The following is a 26,125-nucleotide window of genomic DNA, read 5'->3' as shown; positions in this document are numbered from 1 at the left end:
CTGGATGGGCGGGCTCACAAGCTCCTGTACCATCTCCCAGAAGATAAAAGGGAGAAAAGGAAATGGCCGGGGTGGCAGGCATCCTCGATGACACTTCCAGCTTTGAATAAAGTTTGAATGAAGTGATGTGAAAGATTGGTGATGGGTCGGAACGTTTAGATCCATTGCAATTTGCATGGTGGAAAAGTAGATCCATGGAGGCTGCCATCTCCCTTGCATTAGATTAGTTCAGTTTAGTTTATTGTCACCTGTACCGAGGTTCAGTGAAAAGCTTTTGTTGTGTGCGAACCTGACAGCACCTGGAGTACTGTGTGCAGTTTTGGTCTCCAAATTTCAGGAAGGATATTCTTGCTATTGAGGGCGTGCAGCGTAGGTTTAACTAGGTTAATTCCCGGAATGGCGGGACTGTCGTATGTTGAAAGGCTGGAGCAATTAGGCTTGTATACACTGGAATTTAGAAGGATGAGGGGGGATCTTATTGAAACATATAAGATAATTAGGGGATTGGACACATTAGAGGCAGGAAACATGTTCCCAATGTTGGGGGAGTCCAGAACAAGGGGCCACAGTTTAAGAATAAGGGGTAGGCCATTTAGAACGGAGATGAGGAAGAACTTTTTCAGTCAGAGTGGTGAAGGTGTGGAATTCTCTGCCTCAGAAGGCAGTGACAATAGACAATAGACAATAGGTGCAGGAGTAGGCCATTCAGCCCTTCGAGCCAGCACCGCCATTCAATGCGATCATGGCTGATCACTCTCAATCAGTACCCCGTTCCTGCCTTCTCCCCATACCCCCTCACTCCGCTATCCTTAAGAGCTCTATCCAGCTCTCTCTTGAAAGCATCCAACGAACTGGCCTCCACTGCCTTCTGAGGCAGAGAATTCCACACCTTCACCACCCTCTGACTGAAAAAGTTCTTCCTCATCTCCGTTCTAAATGGCCTACCCCTTATTCTCAAACTGTGGCCCCTTGTTCTGGACTCCCCCAACATTGGGAACATGTTATCTGCCTCTAATGTGTCCAATCCCCTAATTATCTTATATGTTTCAATAAGATCCCCCCTCATCCTTCTAAATTCCAGTGTATACAAGCCCAATCGCTCCAGCCTTTCAACATACGACAGTCCCGCCATTCCGGGAATTAACCTAGTGAACCTATGCTGCACGCCCTCCATAGCAAGAATATCCTTCCTCAAATTTGGAGACCAAAACTGCACACAGTACTCCAGGTGCGGTCTCACCAGGGCCCGGTACAACTGTAGAAGGACCTCTTTGCTCCTATACTCAACTCCTCTTGTTACGAAGGCCAACATTCCATTGGCTTTCTTCACTGCCTGCTGAACCTGCATGCTTCCTTTCATTGACTGATGCACTAGGACACCCAGATCTCGTTGAACTCCCCCTCCTCCTAACTTGACACCATTCAGATAATAATCTGCCTTTCTATTCTTACTTCCAAAGTGAATAACCTCACACTTACCTACATTAAACTGCATCTGCCATGTATCCGCCCACTCACACAACCTGTCCAAGTCACCCTGCAGCGTTATTGCATCTTCCTCACAATTCACACTACCCCCCAACTTAGTATCATCTGCAAATTTGCTAATGGTACTTTTAATCCCTTCGTCTAAGTCATTAATGTATATCGTAAATAGCTGGGGTCCCAGCACCGAACCTTGCGGTACCCCACTGGTCACTGCCTGCCATTCCGAAAGGGACCCATTTATCCCCACTCTTTGCTTTCCGTCTGTCAACCAATTTTCTATCCATGTCAGTACCCTACCCCCAATACCATGTGCCCTAATTTTGCCCACTAATCTCCTATGTGGGACCTTGTCGAAGGCTTTCTGAAAGTCGAGGTACACCACATCCACTGACTCTCCCTTGTCAATTTTCCTAGTTACATCCTCAAAAAATTCCAGTAGATTTGTCAAGCATGATTTCCCCTTCGTAAATCCATGCTGACTCGGAATGATCCCGTTACTGCTATCCAAATGCTCAGCAATTTCGTCTTTTATAATTGACTCCAGCATCTTCCCCACCACTGATGTCAGACTAACTGGTCTATAATTACCCGTTTTCTCTCTCCCTCCTTTCTTAAAAAGTGGGATAACATTTGCTATCCTCCAATCCACAGGAACTGATCCTGAATCTATAGAACATTGAAAAATGATCTCCAATGCTTCCACTATTTCTAGAGCCACCTCCTTAAGTACTCTGGGATGCAGACCATCAGGCCCTGGGGATTTATCAGCCTTCAGTCCCATCAGTCTACCCAAAACCATTTCCTGCCTAATGTGGATTTCCTTCAGTTCCTCCATCACCCTAGGTTCTCCGGCCCCTAGAACATTTGGGAGATTGTGTGTATCTTCCTCAGTGAAGACAGATCCAAAGTAACGGTTTAACTCGTCTGCCATTTCTTTGTTCCCCATAATAAATTCCCCTGCTTCTGTCTTCAAGGGACCCACATTTGCCTTGACTATTTTTTTCCTCTTCACGTACCTAAAAAAACTTTTGCTATCCTCCTTTATATTATTGGCTAGTTTACCCTCGTACCTCATCTTTTCTCCCCGTATTGCCTTTTTAGTTAACTTTTGTTGCTCTTTAAAAGAGTCCCAATCCTCTGTCTTCCCACTCTTCTTTGCTATGTTATACTTCCTCTCCTTAATTTTTATGCTGTCCCTGACTTCCCTCGTCAGCCACAGGTGTCTCTTACTCCCCTTAGAGTCTTTCCACCTCTTTGGAATAAATTGATCCTGCAACCTCTGCATTATTCCCAGGAATACCTGCCATTGCTGTTCTACCGTCTTCCCTGCTAGGGCCTCCTTCCAATCAATTTTGGCCAGCTCCTGCCTCATGCCTCTGTAATCCCCTTTGCTATACTGTAATACCGACACTTCCGATTTTCCCTTCTGTCTTTCCATTTGCAGAGTAAAACTTATCATGTTGTGATCACTGCCTCCTAATGGCTCTTTTACCTCTAGTCCCCTTATCAGATCAGGATCATTACACAACACTAAATCCAGAATTGCCTTCTCCCTGGTAGGCTCCAGTACAAGCTGTTCTAAGAATCCATCTCGAAGGCACTCTACAAACTCTCTTTCCTGGGGTCCATTTCCAACCTGAGGTGGCCAGTTCGTTGGATGCTTTCAAGAGAGAGCTGGATAGAGCTCTTAAGGATAGCGGAGTGAGGGGGTATGGGGAGAAGGCAGGAACGGGGTACTGATTGAGAGTGATCAGCCATGACAATAGACCTCGTCGAAGGGCTGAATGGCCTACTCCTGCACCTATTGAGTATTGTCAATTGTCTATTGGAAAGACAATACATGATTACAATCGAGCCATTTACAGTGTACAGATACATGATAAGGGAATAATGTTTAGTGCAAGGTAAAGCCAGCAAAGTCTGAAAAAGGATAGCCTGACAGTCACCAATGAGGCAGATAGTAGTTCAGCATTGCTCTCTGGTTGTGGTAGGATGGTTCAGTTGCCTGATAACAGCTGGGAAGAAACTGTCCCTGAATCTGGAGGTGTGCGTTTTCACACTTCTGTACCTTTGCCCGATGGGAGAGGGGAGACGAGGGAATGGCCGGGGTGCGACTGGTCCTTGATTATGCTGCTGGCCTTGCCGTGGCAGTGTGAGGTGTAGATGGAGTCAATGGAAGGGAGGTTGGTTTGTGTGATGGTCTGGGCTGCATCCACAATTCTCTGCAATTTCTTGCGGTCTTGGATGGAGCTGTTCTCAAACCAAGCTGTGATTCATCCCGAAAAAATACTTTCTCCTTAACAATAAGAACACTTATCTTAGGATGGAATTTATTGACACCCTTGACTGACCAGCTTGATTTTTAAGCTTGGCAATAATAACAATGTTGACGGCTGATACTACAACAATGAAATTAAATACCCGAAAGAAATCGGGAACCTAGCGTCATGGTTTCTTTGGCATGTCATCAACAACTTTAGACGAGAGATGAAAAGGAGTTGCTTTAGTCAGAGGGTGGTGAATCTGTGGAATTCATCGCCAATAACAGCTGTGGAGACCGTCAATGGTATTTTTAAGGCGGAGATTGACGGATTTTTGATTAGTATGGGTGTCAGGGGTTATGAGGAGAAGGCAGGAGAATGGGGTTGAGAGGGAGAGATAGATCAGCCATGATTGAATGGTGGAGTAGACCTGATGGGCCGAATGGCCGTATTCTGTTCCTATCACCTATGAACCTACGAACAATTCTCACCAACTTGTACAGATGCGGGGTGTAGAAAACATTTCATTGGGATGCATCGCAGCATAGTTTGTGAACAGCTCCATCCAAGACCACAAGGAATTGCAGAGAATTGTGGTCGCAGCCCAGACCATCACGGAAACGAACCCCCCTTCATTTGACTCCATCTACACTTCACGCTGCCTCGATAAGGCCACCAGCATAATTATGGATGAGCCAAATGCCAGCTGCCAATACCTTTCCTCATCTGCAGTGGGCTCCACATCTAAGCAGAAGATTTGCTATCACAAAATGCTGAAGTAACTCAGCAGGTCAGGCAGCATCTCAGGAGAGAAGGAATGGGTGACATTTCGGGTCGAGACCCTTCTTCAGACAAATTTGGTGTTCATTCCAAGGGTTCACTGGATTTGCTTCCTTCTTCCAAACTTAGCTTTGTAGTGAAGAGGATGGATACATGGAAATAGTTGCAAGTTTAGTTTAGTTTAGAGATACAGCACTTGAACAGGCCCTTCGGCCCACCGAGTCCGCGCCGATCAGCGATCTTCGCACGTTAACACTATCCTACACTAGGGCCAATTTTTATATTTATACCAAGCCAATTAACCTGCACATCTGTACGTCTTTGGAGTGTGGGAGGAAACTGAAGTTCTTGGAGAAAACCCACGCAGGTCATGGGGAGAACGTACACAACTTGGTACAGACAAGCACCCATAGTCAGGATCGATCCTGGATCTCTGGTGCTGTAAGGCGGCAACTCAGTAACTATGAACAGCTGCCCGAGGTATCCTACAACAGAGGATTTTTCAAACACTTACATTAAACAGATGTGAAATTTCCTTCAGTAAATGAGAAATTCGGATTTGAGAATGCTTTTGGAATGAACAAAATCAACAGATGGTAAGAAACTTCAAACACTGAGATTGTAAGTGTAATCTTTTCAGATCCTTTTCCAGTACATAGCAGATTATATGGAAATCGCGGGGAAACAAATTGATTTAGTTTGATTACAGTGCAATATTCATGAATACAATGCATTTTTCTTGGTACTTTGGATAATCTGGTGAAACCAATACTGAATAAGAGGACTCTTAGATGAATCCAGCTCAAACTAATATCTAATTGAATTATGAGCAGAAAGAAATTGCTTTCCAGATGCTTCAGTTTTATTTGTTGATGTATAACTTCACTAGAGTTTCAGCTGCAAAACAGTTGGCAGCAACGCATGCCTTTGTCAGAACTTTTTTTGAGTTCAAATGGCACAGCCGTAGAGTTGCTGCCTCACAGCGCCAGAGTCCCGGGTTCATTTTTGATCATTGGTGCTGACTGCACGGAGTTTGTACGTTCTCCCTGTGACCATGTAGGTTTTCTCCGGGTGCTCCGGTTTCCTCCCACTCTCCAAAGACGTGCAGGTGTGTCGTTTAATTGGCTTTGGTAAAATTGTAAATTGTCCCTAGTGTGTAGGATAGTGCTAGTGTGATCGCTGGTCGGCGCGGACTTGGTGGGCCAAAGGGCCTGTATCTCTAAAGTCTAAACTAAAGTCCTGACCACTGAAATAAAAATCAGGTTTCAAGCTCCAGTGTGGTGTTGAGGGAGCACTGCACTATTGGCATGTAGCCGTCAGAATGAGGATCTTAACTGTGACCCAGTCTGCTCAGTCAAGTGAATCATGGAGTCATACAGCAAGGAAACGGGCCCTTCGGCCTAACACGTCCTTGCCGACCAAGATGCCCCCATTTAAACAAGTCGCATTTGACTGCATTTGGCCAAAATCCTCCTTAAATACTCCTTAAATAATCAGGCACACCAGCGAGAAGAGGGTGTAAATCAAAATGTTAACAAGGAACTATATCTAGAGCTATCATTGGGGAAATCGGAGCACCCGGAGAAAACCCACGCAGATCATGGGAAGAACGTACAAACTCCGTACAGACAGCACCCGCAGTCAGGATCGAACCCGGGTCTCTAGCGCTGTGAGGCAGCAACTCTACCACTGCACCACTGTGCTGTCTTACCAAGGATAAATTAATGTAGGAAAATAACTGCAGATGCTGGTACAAATCGAAGGTATTTATTTCACAAAATGCTGGAGTAACTCAGGCAGCATCTCAGGAGAGAAGGAATGGGTGACGTTTCGGGACGAGACCCTTCTTCAGACTGAAGTTATTCTCCTACAGTTGCAGTTATTTTCCTACATTAATTTACTGAAGAAGGGTCTAGACCCGAAACGTCACCCATTCCTTCTCTCCTGAGATGCTGGCTGACCTGCTGAGTTACTCCAGCATTTTGTGAAAAAAAAGGATAAATTAATTCTTACTTTACACCAGCATTAGTTCTACCATTTACCAGCGAAGATTTCCCCGGCCTCACACTAGTTTGTTTCCTGCTTGGATACTGTCAAGACTATTTTGGAGATTTGCAGATGTCAAAAGCCGCTGGTTCTGTTTGTCCAGTGGGTAGCCTAGCCTGCCCTCTGGAGACAGATGAAGGGAATGACAAGATAATCTGTTTGTCCTCAGAACATGGAACAAAACTAAAGAAACGTGCAAAGGAGTAAAGAGATCATGGAGGGCAAGTTCCCTGGTGGTTGATCGGCAGTGAATAAGATGTTTGAGAACATGGAACATGCAATAGTACAGGAATAGTGGGCGGCAAGGTGGCGCAGCGGTAGAGTTGCTGCCTCACAGCGCCAGAGACCCGGGTTCGATCCTGACCATAGGCGCTGTCTGTACGGAGTTTATGCGTTCTCACTGTGACCTTCATTGGTTTTCTCTGGGTTTTCTTCGCTGAGTTTCCTCCTCACTCCAAAGACATACTAGTTTGTAGGTTTATTTGGCTTGGTAAAATTGTCCCTAATGTGGGCATGGAGGATAGTGTTAATGTGTGGGGATTGCTGGCCAGCATGGACTCGATGGGCCGAAGGGCATGATTCCACATTGTACCTCTACACTAAACTAATGCACTGGGACAATCTTTTTGGCCCACAATGTCTATCCCAAATATGATGCAAAGTCAAACTAATCTCCTCTACCTGTACTTGATCCATATCCCTCCACTCCCTGAATATCTAAAAGCAACTTCAATGCCACAATTGTATCTGCCTCCACCACCACCACCCTGGTAGTGTGATCCAGGCACCCATCACACTAAACAAACTTGCCCCTCTCTACTCTCTTGTCTTAGACTAGACCCCTGTGGATCTTGGATGTACAGTTTTGAGGAGCTTGCTGAGGGTGTGAGTGTGTGTGATAGTGAATGAGTGAGCGTGTTCAGGAGGGAGGGAGCGGGCGTGAGAGAGGGAAGGAGTGAGGGGGAGGGAGGGAGTGAGTGGGTGAGGGGTGTATGAGAGTGAGTGAAGGAGTGAGTGTGAGAGGGAAGGAGAGGGGGATGAGAGGAGTGAGGGAGGGAAGGGAGTGAGTGTGAGAAGGAGGGAGGGAATGTAAGAGAGTGCGAAGGAAGGAGGAGGGTGGGAGTGAGTGAGAGAAGGAGGGAATGTAAGAGTGAGAGTGTGAAGGAGGGAAGGGAGGAGGGTGGGAGGGAGGGAAGGGAGGAGGGTGGGAGGGAGGGAAGGGAGGAGGGTGGGAGGGAGTGAATGAATGAGCCCTGCAGTTGCGGGCCGCCAGTCCTCCAGCGTAGGGGGCAGCAGCGGCGCCGCCGCCGGGAGTGAGGAGAAGGGGAGTGGCAACACGGGGAGTGAGGGAGGAGAGGGAGAGAGGCGACACGGGGAGTGAGTGTAGAGGGGGGAGTGAGAGGAGGGGGAAGTGAGGGGAGAGGGGAGTGAGGGGAGGGGGGAGTGAGTGAGGGAGAGAGGGGGAGTGAGGGGAGAGGGGGAGTGAGGGGTGAGGGGGAGTGAGGGGGAGTGAGGGGGGAGGGGGAGTGAGGGGGGAGGGGGAGTGAGGGGAGAGGGGGAGTGAGGGGAGAGGGGGAGTGAGGGGGGAGTGAGTGAGGGGAGAGAGAGGGGGGAGGGGGGAGAGAGGGGGGAGGGGGGGAGTGAGGGGAGAGGGGGAGTGAAGGGAGAGGGGGAGTGAGGGGGGAGGGGGAGAGAGGGGGAGTGAGGGGGAGTGAGGGGGGAGGGGGAGTGAGGGGGAGTGAGGGGGAGTGAGGGGGGAGGGGGAGTGAGGGGGAGTGAGGGGGGAGGGGGAGTGAGGGGAGAGGGGGAGTGAGGGGAGAGGGGGAGTGAGGGGGGAGGGGGAGTGAGTGAGGGGAGAGAGAGGGGGGAGGGGGAGAGAGGGGGGAGGGGGAGAGAGGGGGAGTGAGGGGGGAGGGGGAGAGGGGGAGTGAGGGGAGAGGGGGAGTGAGGGGAGAGGGGGAGAGGGGGAGTGAGGGGAGAGAGGAGTGAGTGGCGGGGAGTGAGGGGGGAGGGGGAGTGAGGGGAGAGGGGGAGTGAGGGGGGAGGGGGAGTGAGGGGAGAGGGGGAGTGAGGGGAGAGGGGGAGTGAGGGGAGAGGGGGAGAGAGGAGTGAGTGGCGGGGAGTGAGGGGGGAGGGGGAGTGAGGGGGGGGTGAGAGGGAGTGAGGGGGGAGGGGGAGTGAGGGGAGAGGGGGAGTGAGGGGGGGGTGAGAGGGAGTGAGGGGGGAGGGGGTAGTGAGGGGAGAGGGGGAGTGAGTGAGGGGAGAGTGAGGGGAGAGTGAGGGAGTGGCGGGGAGTGAGGGGGGAGTGGCGGGGAGTGAGGGGGGAGTGGCGGGGAGTGAGGGGGGAGTGGCGGGGAGTGAGGGGGGAGTGGCGGGGAGTGAGGGGAGAGGGGGAGTGAGTGAGGGGAGAGGGGGAGTGGCGGGGAGTGAGGGGGGAGTGGCGGGGAGTGAGGGGGGAGTGAGTGAGGGGAGAGGGGGAGTGGCGGGGAGTGAGGGGGGAGTGGCGGGGAGTGAGGGGGGAGTGGCGGGGAGTGAGGGGGGAGTGGCGGGGAGTGAGGGGGGAGTGGCGGGGAGTGAGGGCGCGGGGGGGAAGGGGCGGGTCGCGGCGCCGTTGTTGCTGCTGCTGCTCGGCCTCCTGGGCACCGGCCTCGCCTACCTGTGGCATCGGATGGACGTGGCAGAACCCGACCGCAGGTGAGGGAAGGGGGGAGGGAGGGGGGCAGTAGAGTGGAGGGTGAGTGAGGTTTGGGTGTTGAGGGGGGTGAGTGTGGAGAGGGGCAGGAGGAAGGAGTGGAGTGAGTGAGGGAGGGGGTTGAGGGAGTGAGGGAGGGGGTTGAGGAAGGGAGTGAGGAATGGGAGGGGTTTGAGAGAGTGGAGGGGGGTGAGTGAGGGAGGGGAGGGGGTTGAGGCAGGGGAGGGGGGTGAGTGTGAGAGGGGAGGGGGTTGAGGGAGTGAGGGGAGGGGGTTGAGGGAGTGAGGGGAGGGGGTTGAGCGAGTGATTGAGGAAGGCGAGGGGGTTGAGGGAGGGTGGGTGGGATGGTATGGAAAGTGTGGAGAGGGGAGGAGGAGTGGAAGGGACTGGAGTGGGAGGGGGAGTGAGTGAGGAAAGGGTGGAGGGAGGGAGAGTGATTGAATGGGGAAAGGTGAGGGTAGAGGGAGGGTGTGGAGGGGAGTGTGGAGGCGGATGGGGAGAGGGAGAAGTATGGGAGTGGATTGCGAGGGAAAGGAGTGGGGTGGGTGTGGATTGGTAGGAAAAGTGTGAGGAGGGGAGGAGGTGTGGGAGGGGAGGGGAGAGGAGAGTGGGCCAGGGTAGAGAGCAGGGGGAGTAGGAGGCAGAAGTGGGGTTCTGTGAGTGGAGTGGGGAGGCGAGTGATATTGTTGGATGTATTTAGTCGGTTTAAAGGTTTAGTTCACTTTTGAGATACACCATGGAAGCAGGCCCTCCGGCCCACCAAGTCCACACCGACCATCGATCATCCCTTCACACTAGTTCTATGTCATCCCATTTCCTCGGCCACTTCCTACACACTGGGGACAATTTCACAGAGTCCAAATAACCTACAAACCCGCATGTCCTTGAGATGTGCGAGGAAACTGGGGCACTTGAAGGAAATCCACAGAGTGACAGGGAAAATGTGCAAATTCCACAGAATTTCCACATTCGAGTGCACAGAAAGCACCCGAGGTCAGGATCGAACCCGAGTGACTGGCGTTGTGAGGCAAGCTGCTTTACTGGCTGGGCTACTGTGCTGCCCTAGTTCTCAAAGCTTGAAATATGATGTCCTGAAAATGTCATGGTAACACCTGGCAGGGGAATGGCGACAATGAAGAATAAGCTTTCAGGAAGGTGCTGAAAATCTCGAATTCCTTCATCGGGAGTTGTGCAGAAGCCCTGGTTGAATGGAGGACAGAGTGCACTACCTCCTGTGCCTCACAAACCACTTGCTGTACCTGTAGCAGAACCTGTTGATCTTGTGCTGGTCTCGAGGGCCAGCTCGGAGATTACAAAACAAGGTTTGGAAAAAAGTTCCCTCCCATCCCAAGGGCCAAAGAAAAGCCTGTTACAGCAAGTTCCATATGCATATGCATAGTATTCTTTCAAAATAGGCCTTCCGCTTTCTTTGTTTAGCACCAATATCTTTCATCTTTCACGGAGCAGTGAGGGAGTTTAATTTATCTTCTTGTAGGTTGGGTGGAAATCAAACTGTTCATTTGCAGCCATTTTGTCTATTCTGTTGTGCAAGGTGTTGCCCCGAACAGGTTTATTGCAGGAGATTCCACAATGTAGCTGAGTCCATTAGCTCTTCAACCTGGGCTCTGCTTTATATTAAAACAGAACTTTTGCAAAAGCAAAATGCAACAGAAGCTGGAAACCTAAAATAAAAAGGAAAAATGCAGATAGGCACAAATTGCTGGAGAAGCTCAGCAGGTCAGGCAGCATCTCTGGAGAAAAAGGATGGGTGATGTTTCTGGTCAGGAGGTCAGTCTGAAGAAGGGTCCCGAACCGAAACGTCACCTATTCCTTTTCTCCAGAGATGCTGTCTGACCGGCTGAGTTACTCCAGCTTTTTGTGTCTATCTTCACTTTGGAGGGATAGGGGCCAAACGCAGGCAAATGGGAGGATCAGGTAGGCAACTTTGTTAGCATGGACAAGTTGGGCCGAAAGGCTTGTTCCATGCTGTTCCTACATGACTCTCATTTTAAAAATGTATTTTTATAATTGCTGAGAATTAATGTTCACCTTTCATTATTTTTGTTTCAATGCAGAATGTCTCAGGATATTTTCAAGCTCCGCGAAATGTACAGAACTCTCAATAAATCTTGCTTCATTCTTGGAGCTACAGGGGAGACGGGAAAAGTGTTGCTGAAGGAAGTTTTGAAAAGTCGACTCTTCTCCAAAGTCACCCTGATCGGCCGAAGGAAGCTAACCTTTGAGAACGCAATGTATGAAGATGTGGTAGGTTTCAATGATGTTATAATGGCACAGGAGGGTACAAGAACTAGATAGAGCTCTTAAGGATAGCAGAGTCAGGGGGTATGGGGAGAAGGCAGGAACGGGGTACTGATTGAGAATGATCAGCCATGATCACATTGAATGGCGGTGCTGGCTCGCAGGGCCGAATGGCCTCCTCCTGCACCTATTGTCTATTGTCTATTGTCTAACTTCCTTTGCAACTTCTTTGCTTTGAGAAACTTCTTCAGATGGGAAATTAAGCAATGGTTCCAGCCAAAATAGAGAATTAGCTATGTTAAAATTAAGGTAAACTAACTTTAGACTTCAGAGGCACAGCATGGAAACAGTCCCTTCGGCCCACCGAGTCTACGTTAACCAACGATCACCAGTACACAAGCACCATCCTACACACTAGGGACATTTTACAGACGCCAATTAACCTACAAACCTGTACCTCTTTGGTGTGTGGGAGGAAATTGCAGCACTGGGAGATAACACAAGTGGTCACGGGGAGATGGTTCAAAAATCCGTGCAGACAGCACCCATAGTCAGGATCAAACCTGGATCTCTTGTGCTGTAAGACAGCAATGCTTAACGCTGCGCCGGAGTGCCACTCCAAATTGTTATATTTACCGACAAAAGAACAATGAAATGCTTCCTTGCAGCGGCTTAACAGACCTGTAAATGCAATACACACGGATAAATATAATAAAAAATTAAATGAATGAATAACTGTAATACTAGTTCAATAGACAATAGATGCAGGAGTAGGCCATTCGGCCCTTCGAGCCAGCACCGCCATTCAATGTAATCATGGCTGATCATTCAGTGCAAAAGTATATAAAAGTAAGAAAAAAGTGTAAGGTGTGTTGGGAACAGTTTGAAAATTAACACAATTTGTATTTTACTCGAGCTTTGAAGAAAATATGTACATTGATATTCATCTTTATAAAAAGTAAGTTGTTTAGTTTTAGTTTAGTTTAGTTTATTATCATATGTACCGAGGTACAGTGAAAGGCTCTTGATGCATGCTAACAAATAGTTTTATAGAAACGAAAGAACTGCAGATGCTGGTTAATACACAAAAGGATACAAAGTGCTGGAGTAACTCAGCGGGTCTGGTATCATCCCCAGAGAACATGGATCAGTGACGTTTTGGGTCGGGACTGTTCTTCTACGTTCACTAGAGATGTTGCATGACTCGCTGAGTTACTCCAGCACTGAAATGTGCTGGGAAATTGCAATCTATTGGATTGTTCTTGTGCTGTCATTAGCAGGCTCTTGTTATTTGGCAGGAACAAGGCACTGAACAGCTGAGTCACTGTTTTCATTCAAAGCCCAACCCAAACCAGGAGGGCAAAGATCAGGTGGCAACATTTCAAAGTCTTGAGTGATAAAATTAAATAAGTCGATAACCAGCTATTATCTACCTTAATTAGGATTTGGGTGCAGGCAGTAAAGAAAAAGATGTGCAAAGACAGCTGTGAGAGGAATGCATACAGAAAATTCTGCATTCCTTCAAGAACACATTTCGAAGAGACCTCCTGGCAATGCTTTTTTACTGAAGACGGCTTTGACATCACCAAAAACCATAGAAGTGTTTCTCGTTATTACTCCTGATGGGAGGAGTTGGCTGCGCCTAACGGCTGCGGCTCTCTGGCAGTCTGTTGTCTTTTTTTCTTTTTTTTTGTTTGTGTCGGTGTTGGGATGGTTTTTGTTTCTGTTTTTGGCTGTGTATGTGTGGTGGGGGTGTGTGGTGGGGGTGTGGGGTGGGGTGGGGGGGTGGGGCGGGGGGAAACCTTTATTTTATTAGGTCTCTTCCCCGGGGCGCGGCTCGGCTGCGGGCCTTAACATTGCCGGCGCAGCTCGGCTGCGGGACGTTTCAGTGCCCGGTGCGGCTGGGCTGCGGGCCTTAACATTGCCGGCGCAGCTCGGCTGCGGGACGTTTCAGTGCCCGGTGCGGCTCGGCTGCGGGCCTTAACATTGCCGGCGCAGCTCGGCCGCGGGACGTTTCAGTGCCCGGTGCGGCTCGGCCGCTGGACTTAACATCGCCCGGTGCGGCCGCGGGACGTTTCAGTGCCCGGTGCGGCTTGGCCGCTGGACTTAACATCGCCCGGTGTGGCCGCGGGACGTTTCAGTGCCCGGTGCGGCTTGGCCGCTGGACTTAACATCGCCCGGTGTGGCCGCGGGACGTTTCAGTGCCCGGTGCGGCTTGGCCGCTGGACTTAACATCGCCCGGTGTGGCCGCGGGACGTTTCAGTGCCCGGTACGGCTTGGCCGCTGGACTTAACATCGCCCGGTGTGGCCGCGGGACGTTTCAGTGCCCGGTGCGGCTTGGCCGCTGGACTTAACATCGCCCGGTGTGGCCGCGGGACGTTTCAGTGCCCGGTGTGGCCGCGGGACGTTTCAGTGCCCGGTGCGGCTCGGCCGCGGGACGTTTCAGTGCCCGGTGCGGCTTGGCCGCGGGACGTTTCAGTGCCCGGTGCGGCTTGGCCGCTGGACTTAACATCGCCCGGTGTGGCCGCGGGACGTTTCGGTGCCCGGGGCGGCTCGGCCGGGGGGCCTTCCATCCCCTTGCGGGGGCTGTGCGTGTCGTTTGCCTCGGTAGGGGTCGAGCTGCCTGTCCGTGGGTGCGGGGGGAAGAGAGGGGAAGTTTTGTTGCCTCCATCACAGTGAGGGGGTGTTTGGAGTCACTGTGATGGATGTTTGTGTTGGGGTCGGGTGTCCTGTGTTCTTTTCTTTTTGCTGTATTTTGTGTGACTGCTGAAATTTCGCTCGGTGTTGTGCCGAGTGACAATAAAGTGTTGTTATGTTATGTTATGTTATGTTATGTCGGGAATAATTTGGAATCAAAGTTTGATGTTTTAATGTGCTGTTTATGCCTTAAAAATGTCTGTTAGAATTTCTTGTGTGAAAAATGTCCTGCTTGGTTCTCTGTTCCACTGCACTGCAATTCAAAGATTCTCTGCCCCGAAAGTCATTACTATTTTATTTTCTTTGAACAGATCCAAGAAATTGTTGATTTTGAAAAACTGGATGACCATGCATCTGCCTTCCAAGGACACGATGTTGGATTCTGCTGCTTGGGAACAACCAAGGGCAAAGCTGGCGTGGTAAAGAGAAGTATTATTATTGGAAGTTTACAATGTTAGCTGATGCTGATATAACGTTGAAAACTTGTTTTGAAAATAATAGAGCAATTAAAGTCTTGTATATTAAGCAGATAATTGCTGCTCTTGCAGATCACAGCATCCCATCCAACACAAGGAATTCCAGAGTTAGTTTTAGTTTAGAGATACAGCACGGAAACAGGCCCCTCGGTTCACCCCAACCATCGATCCCCCGTTCACGCAGTTCCCACTTCCTCACCAACTCCCTAAACGTTGGAGGCAATTTTTTCAGAAGCCATTTAACTTACAAACCCTCGCGTCTCTGGCATGTGGGAGGAAACCCGCATGGCCACAGGGAGAATGTGCAAACTCCACACAGACAGAGCCCGAGGTCAGGATCGAACTTGTCTCTGGCACTGTGAGGCAGCACCTCTGTCAGTTAATAGAATCAGTCACATAACTCTGGGCAGACCCCTGCTGTATTCTATTTGTTATCCTCTGCAGGTTAGGATTGCTTTGGCTTCATCTATCCTTCACCCACTGGCTCTTTTAAATACCGTGATCTTTAATCGTTAGATAATGTCATATTCGAACTATAATGTGGAGTTCCTGTTCTCATGTACAGTGCAAAAGAAATAAGTGCTGTAGTCCAAACTGCTCGTTGGCTTGTGTTAATTCCGAGGCAGTGTAATGCTCAAATTAAGAGGATTTTCACTGGTTTAAAGCTTACAATTTATTTAATAGGATATAGAGTTAAAAAGGAAATACAAATCTGCAAAATACACTTGAAGGAATTAGTTGATTGAAGTTTTTTTAAGCCTGGGATTTGCTTGCCACGAAGCATTTTAGTTAACGCCACCATGCCAGAGTTTGAAGCTACTGGCTGCATCTGAGTCCTAAAGGGATAAATGGACAGGCTGATGAAGATTGTTCTCTGAGCAATTACCCAGGGATTAAATCTATAATCTCCCTAGACGTTATGGCTCAGTGGTATGTGGCACTTCAGATTTGGCCTTCATAGCACAGGAGCAACTCTTTGGTGTCATCTGCCTGTCTCACTGTTATTCTTGTGTGGGAAGGAACTGCAGATGCTGGTTTACACTGACGATCGACACGAAATGCTGGAGTAACTCAGCAGGACGTCACCCATTCCCCAGTCTGACGAAGGGTGTTGACCCGAAACTTCACCCATTCCTTCTAGCAAGAGATGCTGTCTGTCCCTCTGAGTTACTCCAGCATTTTATGTCTATCACTGTTATTCTTCATGTGAGCCGTCTCTCACTCCACTCACATGTCTTGCATTTCTCCTCCTTCACACCTGGCTGGCTTTTCCTAAAAGCCATCCAAGCTTTGGACTGAGTTCCTTGAGAATTTTTTCTTTAAGGAAGCCTCGTGTTCAAAATCATTCTCTCAGCTACGTACCTCAGGGTAACAGCTCAGTGCATCCATTTTACCATTTAGACTCCAATTAGTTTCAAGGAAGTCGCTGAGTTTTTCCAAACCCATGATTATTGCTCTTCAAGAGAGCCAGCACGGACTAGATGGACCAAATAACCTTGTTCTGTCTTCCACTGCACTATGATTTAAAGATTCTCTGCCTCGAAAGTCATCCCTGATCAGAAGAGCTAATCTGACTGGATGGTATTGACAGCTTGTTATTCTGCCTCTGAAATTTGATTCCATGGACATTAAATATCCATTTCCTACACTTTCCGTCTCAATTTAATTTGTTTTAATTTTCTGATATTCGTGACCTGAAGCCTAAAGCTTAATTTTTTTTTAACTCGAGGTTTAAGAATGTTCTTTTGATGGTGAGGGTGTGAATGTGCATGTCTCAATTTTACTTGACTGATTCTCTTCATTGAAATGCTCCACTGTGAAGTAGTTTTCTTTTCGGTCACCTAGGGAACCCAACGCTGGCTTTTCTGCGTTTTCAAAATTTTGCCGTTAATTCTATCGGCTTCTAATAAGACAATATTTTGCTTTGTTTGGGGCGGATTCATAAAAAAAAGCAGCAAGGCAACTTGTCAAGTGAAAGCTATTGAGAGGGTTTGATGGCTTAGCGTGGGTGTTAGCGATGGTGGCTTGGGTCCTTGTCTCTGAGGCAAGGAGCTGCCGCTTGTTTGCAGTCCGTCTGAATAAGGGACGCTAGCATCTATTGCCTGGGCCGGTATTGATGTGGCGTAGCTGCGTAATTGGATTTAAAGTGAGCTCATAGTATTTGTGTCAGTTCAGATTTCATCAGGTTACCATTGTGGCTCTCTGTCAACTGCGCGCTGCTTTAGAACATTGACCAAGAACCCAGGGCAGCAAAATCAAGCGTTGTTTAATTCAGGCGTCGGGGGTATCGAATAATTGACTTGTATTTTCAAACACTTTTGAGGCTTAGCGTTGTTCGGTTGCATGTGGATGTGTTTGTCTCCAGCCTTTCAAATAAGCTGTAGGCATATGAGCCAGTGGAGGGGTGTGATGGTGCAGGGGGAATGGATTGTGCAGAGCTGAGATCAATTCAACTGAAATCCATGTGGCGTCAAATATCGTTCAGAAGTTTCAAATTGGCAGCTAAAGTTACTGCGGCAGGTAACTATTTAAAAACAGTCTAGTTGTATTATTTTCAAAAACTGTTTGGGATTTGATTATTTATAGTTTACAGATATATGGCAACAATTATTTTTATTCTTTAGACTTTAGAGATAGCGTGCAGAAACAGGCCCTTCGTCCCACTGAGTTTGCTTCAACCAGCGATCCCTGCAAATTAACACTATCCCACGTACACTAGGAATAATTTTACTGAAGCCAATTAACCTACAAACCTGTACGTCTTTGGAACGTTGGAGGAAACCCGAAACCCGAAGAAAACCCATGCGGTCACAGGGAGAACGTACAAACTCCGTACAGATAACACATGTAGTCAAGATCGAGCCGGGGTCTCTGGCGCTGTAAGGCAGCAACTCTACTGCTGCGCGTAGGAAAGAACTGCAGATGTTGGTTTAAATTGAAGGTAGACACAAAGTCCTGGAGTAACTCAGCGGGTCAGGCAGCTGCTGCTTTGCCACTGTATTGCCCAAAATGTATCTCCTGTTTTCTATCACCAATTTTTCAACCACCTTTTTGAATGACTGAAAGAGGTTGCAATATCTCAGGAAATAGGCAGAGATAGATAGATTAATCTATCTATGTTGATTAATACAGGTTTCAGAGGTTATGGGGCGAAGGCAGGAGAATGGGGTTAGGATGGGGAGATAGATCAGCCATGATTGAATGGCGGAGTAGACTTGATGGGCCGAAAGGCCTATTTTTACTCCTATTCCTTATGACTTGAAATCCTTTGGTGTGGACACTGTGGTTGCAATAATGTATAGTCTTTTCCCTGACTGGATAGCATGCAACAAAAAAGCTATTCATTGTATCTTGGTATACATGACAATAATAAACTAAAACTAAACAAAACACTTTTGCCCACTGAAAATGTGATTTTTGCGACTATCTCCCCCAGACATAACTATTCCGCAAGTCATCTTTCTGATCTTCCATCCTGCATAAACCTTCCAGTTGTTCCATTAAAATATTTTGGTCCAAAAACTTAATTTGCGCACTGACCTCCTCTCTCTCATTTGCTGTAATTTTAAGTAGTCCTTGCACTCTGTGGTCCCTCGTACACCTCCCTGGTATAATGTGTAGGAAAGAACTGCAGATGCTGGTTTAAATCAAAGGTAGACACAAAATGCTGGAGTAACTCAGCGGGACAGGCAACATCTCTGGAGAGAAGGAATGGGTGACGTTTTGGGTCGACAGCCTTCTTCACCGATACAATATCAGGTTGGCCTTGCCTCGAGTGGTCTAGCTGTTGTACTGCCAGACGGTCATTATTTTTCTTGTGTTACAGGAGGGTTTTATTCGTGTGGACTATGATTACGTACTAAAGTCAGCCCAACTCTCGAAAGCTGGAGGATGCACTCATTTTCTCTTGCAATCTTCAAAAGGAGCAGATAAGACGAGTTCGATGCTATATCCAAAAATAAAGGTTGGAACATGCCGGATCTGCTATTAATTTTGCAATTGGCATGGGGTTCAAAGTGGTGGGAGCAAATGGAAAAGCCATGCGGAGTTGGTGTTGGACGTAACGGTGATGTATTAAAACTGGTGCTCACCAGGAAAACCAGTCAAAGCTGATCTCCTGAGCGCGACTTTGGTATAGGTTTTACGTTCTCAGCTGAGAAGATTACACCGAAATTTGATTAACAGTAAAGCTAGGTCTTGATTACAGAATGGAGGTTACAGAAATAATTAATTAGGTAACAAATTAGGTCTTGATTACAGAATAAAATGATTATCCACGTCTAATTTAGTTGACAATAGATCCAATTTTTTGTTACAACGATGGGTGCAAGCTATAACATAAATGAAGTTCCTGAAACTAGGGTGTCGTCACTGCTGCGTTCCATGTCTCCACTTTTAGGCTTTGTCTGTGGTTCCCTGCCACCACATTCGCACAATCCACAGCCCCGTTTACTAGTTATTAGCCCTCGCTATTCTTTCCCCTACAACAAAAGTTATCTGATTGAGAATGATCAGCCATGATCACATTGAATGGTGGTGCTGGCTCGAAGGGACGAATGGCCTACTCCTGCACCTATTGTCTATTGTCTATTGTCAGCGATTTGGTGACTTTGCTCTGGGGTATTGATCATTCGACCAAAGAGCATATCTTACAGAATCCCTTCTTCCGTATGCCCCTACTCGAGCGCTCAGGGCTGCTGATGCCAGCCTGTTAGCCACTCAACGCCTCAGCAATAGAAACATTGGTAAAGCAGCCATTTTCAACTCCGCCCCCAAGCTGTGGAATACCCGACCCAGGCCTATGAGAGACGCCCACTCAGTTGACAGCTTTAAACGGCAGCTAAAAACATATCTTTTTAATCAAGCTTTTAACTGATTTTTGTTTGTTTGTCTTTTTACACTCTCAGTTTTACATTTTACATTTTTATATAAATCTGTACTTTATATGCTATTAACAGCCCATGTCTTTACTGTTTTAAATTGTAATTTTGTTTAGACATGTGTTTGTTTTTGTGGAAACCACTTTGGGCTGCATTCAATTGGATGAAAAGTACTACATAAATAAAGTTATTATTATTGATGAGGCCCTGACATATAACGATGTGGCCCATTACTATTTGAACCATATAACAGCATGCTGAGGATCTCAATAAATTATGTTTGTCTGGGTTACTAGTTCCCGACCCGAAACGTCACCTTTCCGTGTTCCCCAGCGATGCTGCCTGACCCGCTGAGTTACTCAAGCATTTTGAGTTCTACGCTTGAATTTGTAGATAGTTGGATACAGTTGTATGGAACTCAAACTTCAACAAGTGTGGAGACCAAAATGGCGCACATTGAAGTCCCTTCCAAGGCCCACGTAATCTCAGCTGGACTTCCTTAATTTTGTATGTCTTTATTTGTATTTTACCTGACAACTATCTACCACGTTTAGACACAAAAAGCTGGAGTAACTCAGACAGCATCTGTGGAGAAAAGGACTAGGTGACGATTTGTGTCGAGACCATTTTTCTACTGAGTTTGTTTTAAATTTTTACTTTTTCTCCTTTTTCATTGAAATTTACAAATAGGATAAATTGTGATTGTATTTTTTATTCAAGCGAATAGCACCTCTGATGTAGTCTATTAAAAATTAACTTCCAATTAGGGCCAAGTGGAAGCTGCAATTGAAGAACTGAACTTTTACCGATACAGCATCTTTCGACCTGCGTAAGAACATTTCCTTAAAATGATCTATACATTTGTTTGCTTCCTGTTGTTTCAAACATTTAGCTTAGTTTAGTTTATTTGGTTGAGCGGCATGGTTGCGCAGTGGTAGAGTTGCTGCCTCACAGCGTCAGAGACTCTGGTTCGATCCTGACTAATGGTGCTGTCTGTACGGAGTTTGTACGTTCTCCCCATGACCTGCGTGGGTTTTCTCCGGCTGCTCCACTTTCCTCCCACACTCCGAAGATGTACAGATTTGTAGTTAAATGGCTTAGCATAAAGCGTGTGTAGAATAGTGTTAGTGTGCTGGGATCGCTGGTCAGCGAGGACTTGGTGGGCCGAAGGGCCTGTTTCCACGCTGTATCTCTAATAGACAATAGACAATAGGTGCAGGAGTAGGCCATTCAGCCCTTCGAGCCAGCACCGCCATTCAATGCGATCATGGCTGATCACTCTCAATCAGTACCCCGTTCCTGCCTTCTCCCCATACCCCCTCACTCCGCTATCCTTAAGAGCTCTATCCAGCTCTCTCTTGAAAGCATCCAACGAACTGGCCTCCACTGCCTTCTGAGGCAGAGAATTCCACACCTTCACCACTCTCTGACTGAAAAAGTTCTTCCTCATCTCCGTTCTAAATGGCCTACCCCTTATTCTTAAACTGTGGCCCCTTGTTCTGGACTCCCCCAACATTGGGAACATGTTTCCTGCCTCTAATGTGTCCAATCCCCTAATTATCTTATATTTTTCAATAAGATCCACCCTCATCCTTCTAATCTAAACTATACTAAATTATTGTCGTGTACAGAGTTACAGTGAAAAACTTTTGTTGCGTGCTAACCAGTCAGCAGAAAGATTATCATATCATATCATATCATATATATACAGCGCGGAAACAGGCCTTATGCTGTACATGATTACGATCGAGCTGTCCACAGTGTACAGATACAGGATAAAGGAAATAATATTTAGTGCAAGATAAAGTCCAGTGCACTCTGATTAAAGATAGTCTGAGTTTCATCTCCGAATTTTCACCAAATAAACGATTGACCCCAGCAGATGGGTGCCCTCTTTCTGATTGCACTGCATTTTTAAAGTCCACTTCATAATTGTGAATGGAGTTTCTACTCATTTTAATATTCTCATATTGTGTTTAGTTGAGTTTAGAGAGAGACCATTGAATCAGGCCCTTCGGCCCACTGAGTCCATGCTGACCATCGATCATGACCCATTCACCCAAGTTCTAAGTTATCCTACTCCTTACACATTAAGGCAATTTACAGAGGCCAACTAACCTCCAAACCTGCACATCTTTGGCATGTGAGGGGGAAACCACAAAGTCACAGTGAGAACGTGCAAACACCCCACAGACCTCTTGCACTGAGAGGCATGAGGTGAACCACTGTCCCACCCTAAACAGACATAAATCTGATACACGCTTTGTATAAAATTGCCATTTTGATCTCTTCAGCCCTGTTATGTTTATCACATCACAACAACTCACATCACCTTAAAAAACACTGCCACTCAGTGGCTTTTAAATAAATTTCATTCAACTTGCTCCCTCATCGTCCCAAACATGGATCTGGTTCCCTCTTACTCAGCTCATGCCTTTCAGGAGGATGAGGGGCGGGACCTTGTTGAATCTTACCGAATAGTGAAAGGCCTGGATCGAGTGAATGTGAAGAGGATGTTTCCACTGGTGGGAGAGTCTAGGACCAGAGGCCACGGCCTCAACATAAAAGGATGTACCTTTAGAAAGGAGACGAGGAGGAATTTCTTTAGTCAGAGGGTGGTGAATCTCTGGAATTCATTGCCACAGACGGCTGTGGAGGCCAGGTCAATGAATATTTTTACAGCGGAGATTGATAGGTTCTTGATTAGTACGGGTGCCAGGGGTTATGGGGAGAAGGCAGGAGAATGGCGTTGAGAAGGAAAAATAGATCAGCCATGATTGAATGGCGGAGAAGACTTGATGGGCTGAATGGCCTAATTATGCTCCTAGAACCTATGAATTTTCTCTCCCCTCCCCATTCATACCATCCTAGATAATGTAAAGACCTTTGAGAAGCCTGACAACAGAGGGGAAGACGTGTACCTGAATCACAGTTCTCCTTCACTACCGCACGAGAGAATCAGGCTAGATATCTGTGCCCCTAATCTTTCTGGTGGGACCTAAGCCTAAGGAACTGCAGATGCTGGTTTCGAAGATAGACATAAAACGGGACAGGCGGCATCTCTGGAGAGAAGGAATGGGTGACGTTTCGGGTCGAGACCCTTCTTCAGAATGATGTGAGGGGAGTGGGAGGTACATAGATAAGGAAGTGTAAGGTGTGAAAACAGGCCAAAGGGAATGCAGATCAAGGAAATGTGGAATAGAGGAAAAAAATAGTTTCTAATCTATCTTTTTTCCAATTATCTGTTCAAAACTAGAATGTTGATGTGCGACAGACAGGAATCGAGACCGATAGAATGGATAGCAAGAAAGGTCCTTGCGCCTGTGGCGTACATGTTCCCCACCGCCATTACCATCCCAGTGACGGTGGTGGCCAAGGCCATGCTGAACAACGTTGTCCTCCCATTGGAAAAGAAAGTGGACTTGTTTCACAATAAGGATATACATGAATTGGGTGATCTCGGGGAAACTAAAGAGAAGTAACAATGTTTGGGTTTATATTGGAAGATGCTTTAGCCATACATATGATTGATTCACCCCTCTAATCTGAGTTATTTACTTCCTTGCTTCGGCTTCCTCAGGGTTCTTCTGTTAGTGGTGAAGAGGCTTTGCTGGGATGCTGCTTACATCCCTTTTTTTGTCTGGAGGTCCACCGCTGAATTTCCGGCACCCTTGGTTCCAGACCCTTTCTGGATTATCCGTTTTGCCGGGCCAACGGAGGTCACGGCCTTTGAGAGGTGGGGGGGTGGGGGGTTGGGGAAAGAGTGGCGAGTGATTTACCTGCCCTGCAAAGTTGGCCTCGGAAATTCAGCTGGCGTAACGGATCTGCCGGGCCGGAGTTCCGGAGCCCCGGCCGCAGGGGGGCAAATTCCACCCGCCGATCGGCCGCGGAAGTCCCGATGAGGCCGAGATCGGCCGCCTCACCCGGCCTAGGGGACACATTTTCAGGGGGACTTCCAGGGGGGGGGGGTTTGTCCGGATTAAAGGGCGGGCTGGACCACCAGTTGCCGGAAAATCAGCGGTGGACCGTACTGCATTGCTCTGGAAGAGCTGATCACGTTATCCGTTGTATGAGACTGGTGGTTTGCTCATCCTATTTCCTTAAAGCCTGTGATCTTATAATCGTACAACCATCCTGCATTGAAGCAAGCCCTTCAGCCCACTCAGTCTGTGCTGACCATCAAGCACTCATTTGCACTAATCCCATTTTTATTCTCCCCACATTGCCTTTAATTTACCAAAGATTCTACTGTTCACTACAAACTAAAGGGAATTTTGCACTGGCCCACTAAACGCAAACGTCTTTGGGATGACGGAGCATCAAGGGGAATCCCACGTGGTCACAGGATGAAGGTGCAAAGTCCACAGAGGCAGAGGTGAGGATTGAACTGTGCAGTAGCAGCTCTATATTAGCCACACCACTCTGCCATCTGCTGGACAATGATTGTTCTTCAAAAATAAAGTTTACTCAGAATAAATATACAAAATAAAACTATAGAAAAACTCTTCAGTGTCTGTGCATTAAAAAGTGGCATACTCAATAACGATCGCAGTTATCTTTAGACAAAACACCCATGTGACCCGCCTGGCCACCTGCGGTGGGCGATATCCCTTTGTTTGAGGGGTGGTCCCACCAGACTCTGCCCCTCAATGTCCAGCAGCGGAAAGACCCGAGACTGTGGTCCTCCCCCACAGAGCCATGGCTGCACCCAGCTTCAGTGCGTCCCTCAGCACGTACTCCCGCAGTCTGCAGCGGGCCAGTCGGCAACATTCCCCGACGGGCATCTCACTCTGCTGGGTGGTCAACAAGTTTCGGGCAAACCAAAGAACATCTTTCACCCTGTAGAAGATCCTCCAACAGCTGGCTAATGATGGAAGATATCCAATATGAGCTTCTTGGTCTATCTGAGGCTCTGATAGGTTGCTTTATGACTTGAACAGTGTCGCCAGATACAGTTTTGTCTAAGGCATGACGAGGGAATTATTTAATAGCTATCCCAACAGGTTTATTATTTATTCTTATTTCCTGATCACAAAATTAAATGCAATAGACTTTAGAGATACAGCGTGAAAACAGGCCCTTCGGCCCACTGAGTCCGTGCCAACCAGCGTACACTAACGCTATCCCACACACACACACTAGGGAGAATCTGTCTGTCTTTGGAGCGTGGGAGGAAACCTACTCCGTACAGACAGCACCCGTATTTGGGATCGAACCCGGGTCTCGGGCTTTGCAAGCGTTCTAAGGCAGCAACTCTACCGCTGCGCCACTGTGCCACCCTTCCGCTGACTGGATAGCAGGGAATTAAAAAGCTTTTCACTGAACCTCGGTACACGTGACAATAATAAACGAAACTAAAGATTTCAAGGTAAGTATATCTTTGTAGAAACAAAGAACTATAGATGCTGGTTCATACACAAAGTGCTGGTGTGGCTCAGCGGGTCGGGCAGCATCTCTGGGGAAAAAGGATGGGTGACGTTTCAGGTTGGGACTCTTCAGTAAAGAATAGGTGACGCTTTTGGTTGGGACCAGACTGAAGGACTGGGTTACTCCAGCACTTTGTGTCTATCTTAAGTATATCTTTGTGGTAATGAGGCCAAAATGACACAGGGTCTTCTAAACGGGGTCTTGGCAAACCAATGAGAATTTCAAGCAGAGCCGATGTGGAACATCAAGCAGCAGAACGATGGCAGAATCATAGACAGTTTCAGGACACAGTAGAAGGAGATACGAAGGCTTCTTGAGTTTATTGTCACGTGTACCGAGGTACAGTGAGAAGCTTTTGTTGTGTGCTAACCAGTCAGCGGAAAGACAATACATGATTACAATCGAGCCGTCCACAGTGTGCAGATCCATGGAAGTAAGAAATGCTGCTGTCCGAGTGGAGGTTTAAAAGAGTTGAGCGATTGTAATGCGTGATTGCAGGTCCACTTCTGTGACTTGCACATAAAGAGAAGCCTGGATTGGGCACCATTAGCAGTAGAGGGCAGCACTGGGTCCTGAGACTGAGGTGGGAAGTGGGTAATGTCAGTGATAATGCAGACAGGTTAAAGACTTGTGTAGGAAGGAACTACAAATGCTGGTTTAAACCAAAGATAGACAGAAAAAACGAGTAATTCAGCGGGTCAGGCAGCATCTCTGGAGAGAAAGAATGGGTGACGTTTTGGGTCGAGACCCTTCTTCAGACCTCTCGACCCGAAACATCACCCGTTCCTTTTCTCCAGAGATGCTGTCTGACCCGCTGAGTTACTCCACCTTTTTGAGTCTATCTTCAGGCTAAAGACTTCCTTTCTCCACCACAGAATGAAAGAATTTGGAAAAGATTCCTGGCTATTTCTTGGCTGGTACATGTGTTGAAAACTGACCTCCAAACAAAAGTCCTGTCACATTGCACTTAGGCATTTTTTCAGACACATAGGGAATTGAGCAATGCATAAAGTGGGAAAGTATACTTGAGGTCAAGATTTCGTTATAATAGTGGAATATCAACAGATTCTAACAGTACTCCAATGGCCTATTTCTGCTCGACACAAGGAACTGTAGATG

General features: G+C 47.5%; 1 protein-coding gene across 2 annotated transcripts; it reads left to right on the top strand.

The window, feature by feature from the left end:
* Nucleotides 1–9,153: 9,153 nt before the first annotated feature.
* Nucleotides 9,154–23,314, top strand: htatip2 (HIV-1 Tat interactive protein 2). Of its 2 annotated transcripts, none has more exons than XM_078415506.1 (6): nucleotides 9,154–9,269; nucleotides 11,343–11,532; nucleotides 14,535–14,642; nucleotides 18,526–18,663; nucleotides 20,347–20,408; nucleotides 22,836–23,314. In XM_078415506.1, exons 1-6 carry the CDS (start codon nucleotides 9,244–9,246, stop codon nucleotides 23,059–23,061), a joined length of 750 nt encoding a protein of 249 aa, XP_078271632.1. In that variant the 5' UTR covers nucleotides 9,154–9,243; the 3' UTR covers nucleotides 23,062–23,314. The 2 variants fall into 2 exon arrangements, with proteins under 2 accessions (XP_078271632.1, XP_078271634.1); XM_078415508.1 differs by lacking the exon at nucleotides 9,154–9,269 and adding an exon at nucleotides 10,473–10,589.
* Nucleotides 23,315–26,125: the final 2,811 nt, after the last annotated feature.

The sequence above is a fragment of the Rhinoraja longicauda genome, chromosome 18, assembly GCF_053455715.1.
Source record: "Rhinoraja longicauda isolate Sanriku21f chromosome 18, sRhiLon1.1, whole genome shotgun sequence".
Lineage (NCBI taxonomy): Eukaryota > Metazoa > Chordata > Chondrichthyes > Rajiformes > Arhynchobatidae > Rhinoraja > Rhinoraja longicauda.
This window is presented reverse-complemented; position numbering and strand designations above follow the sequence as displayed.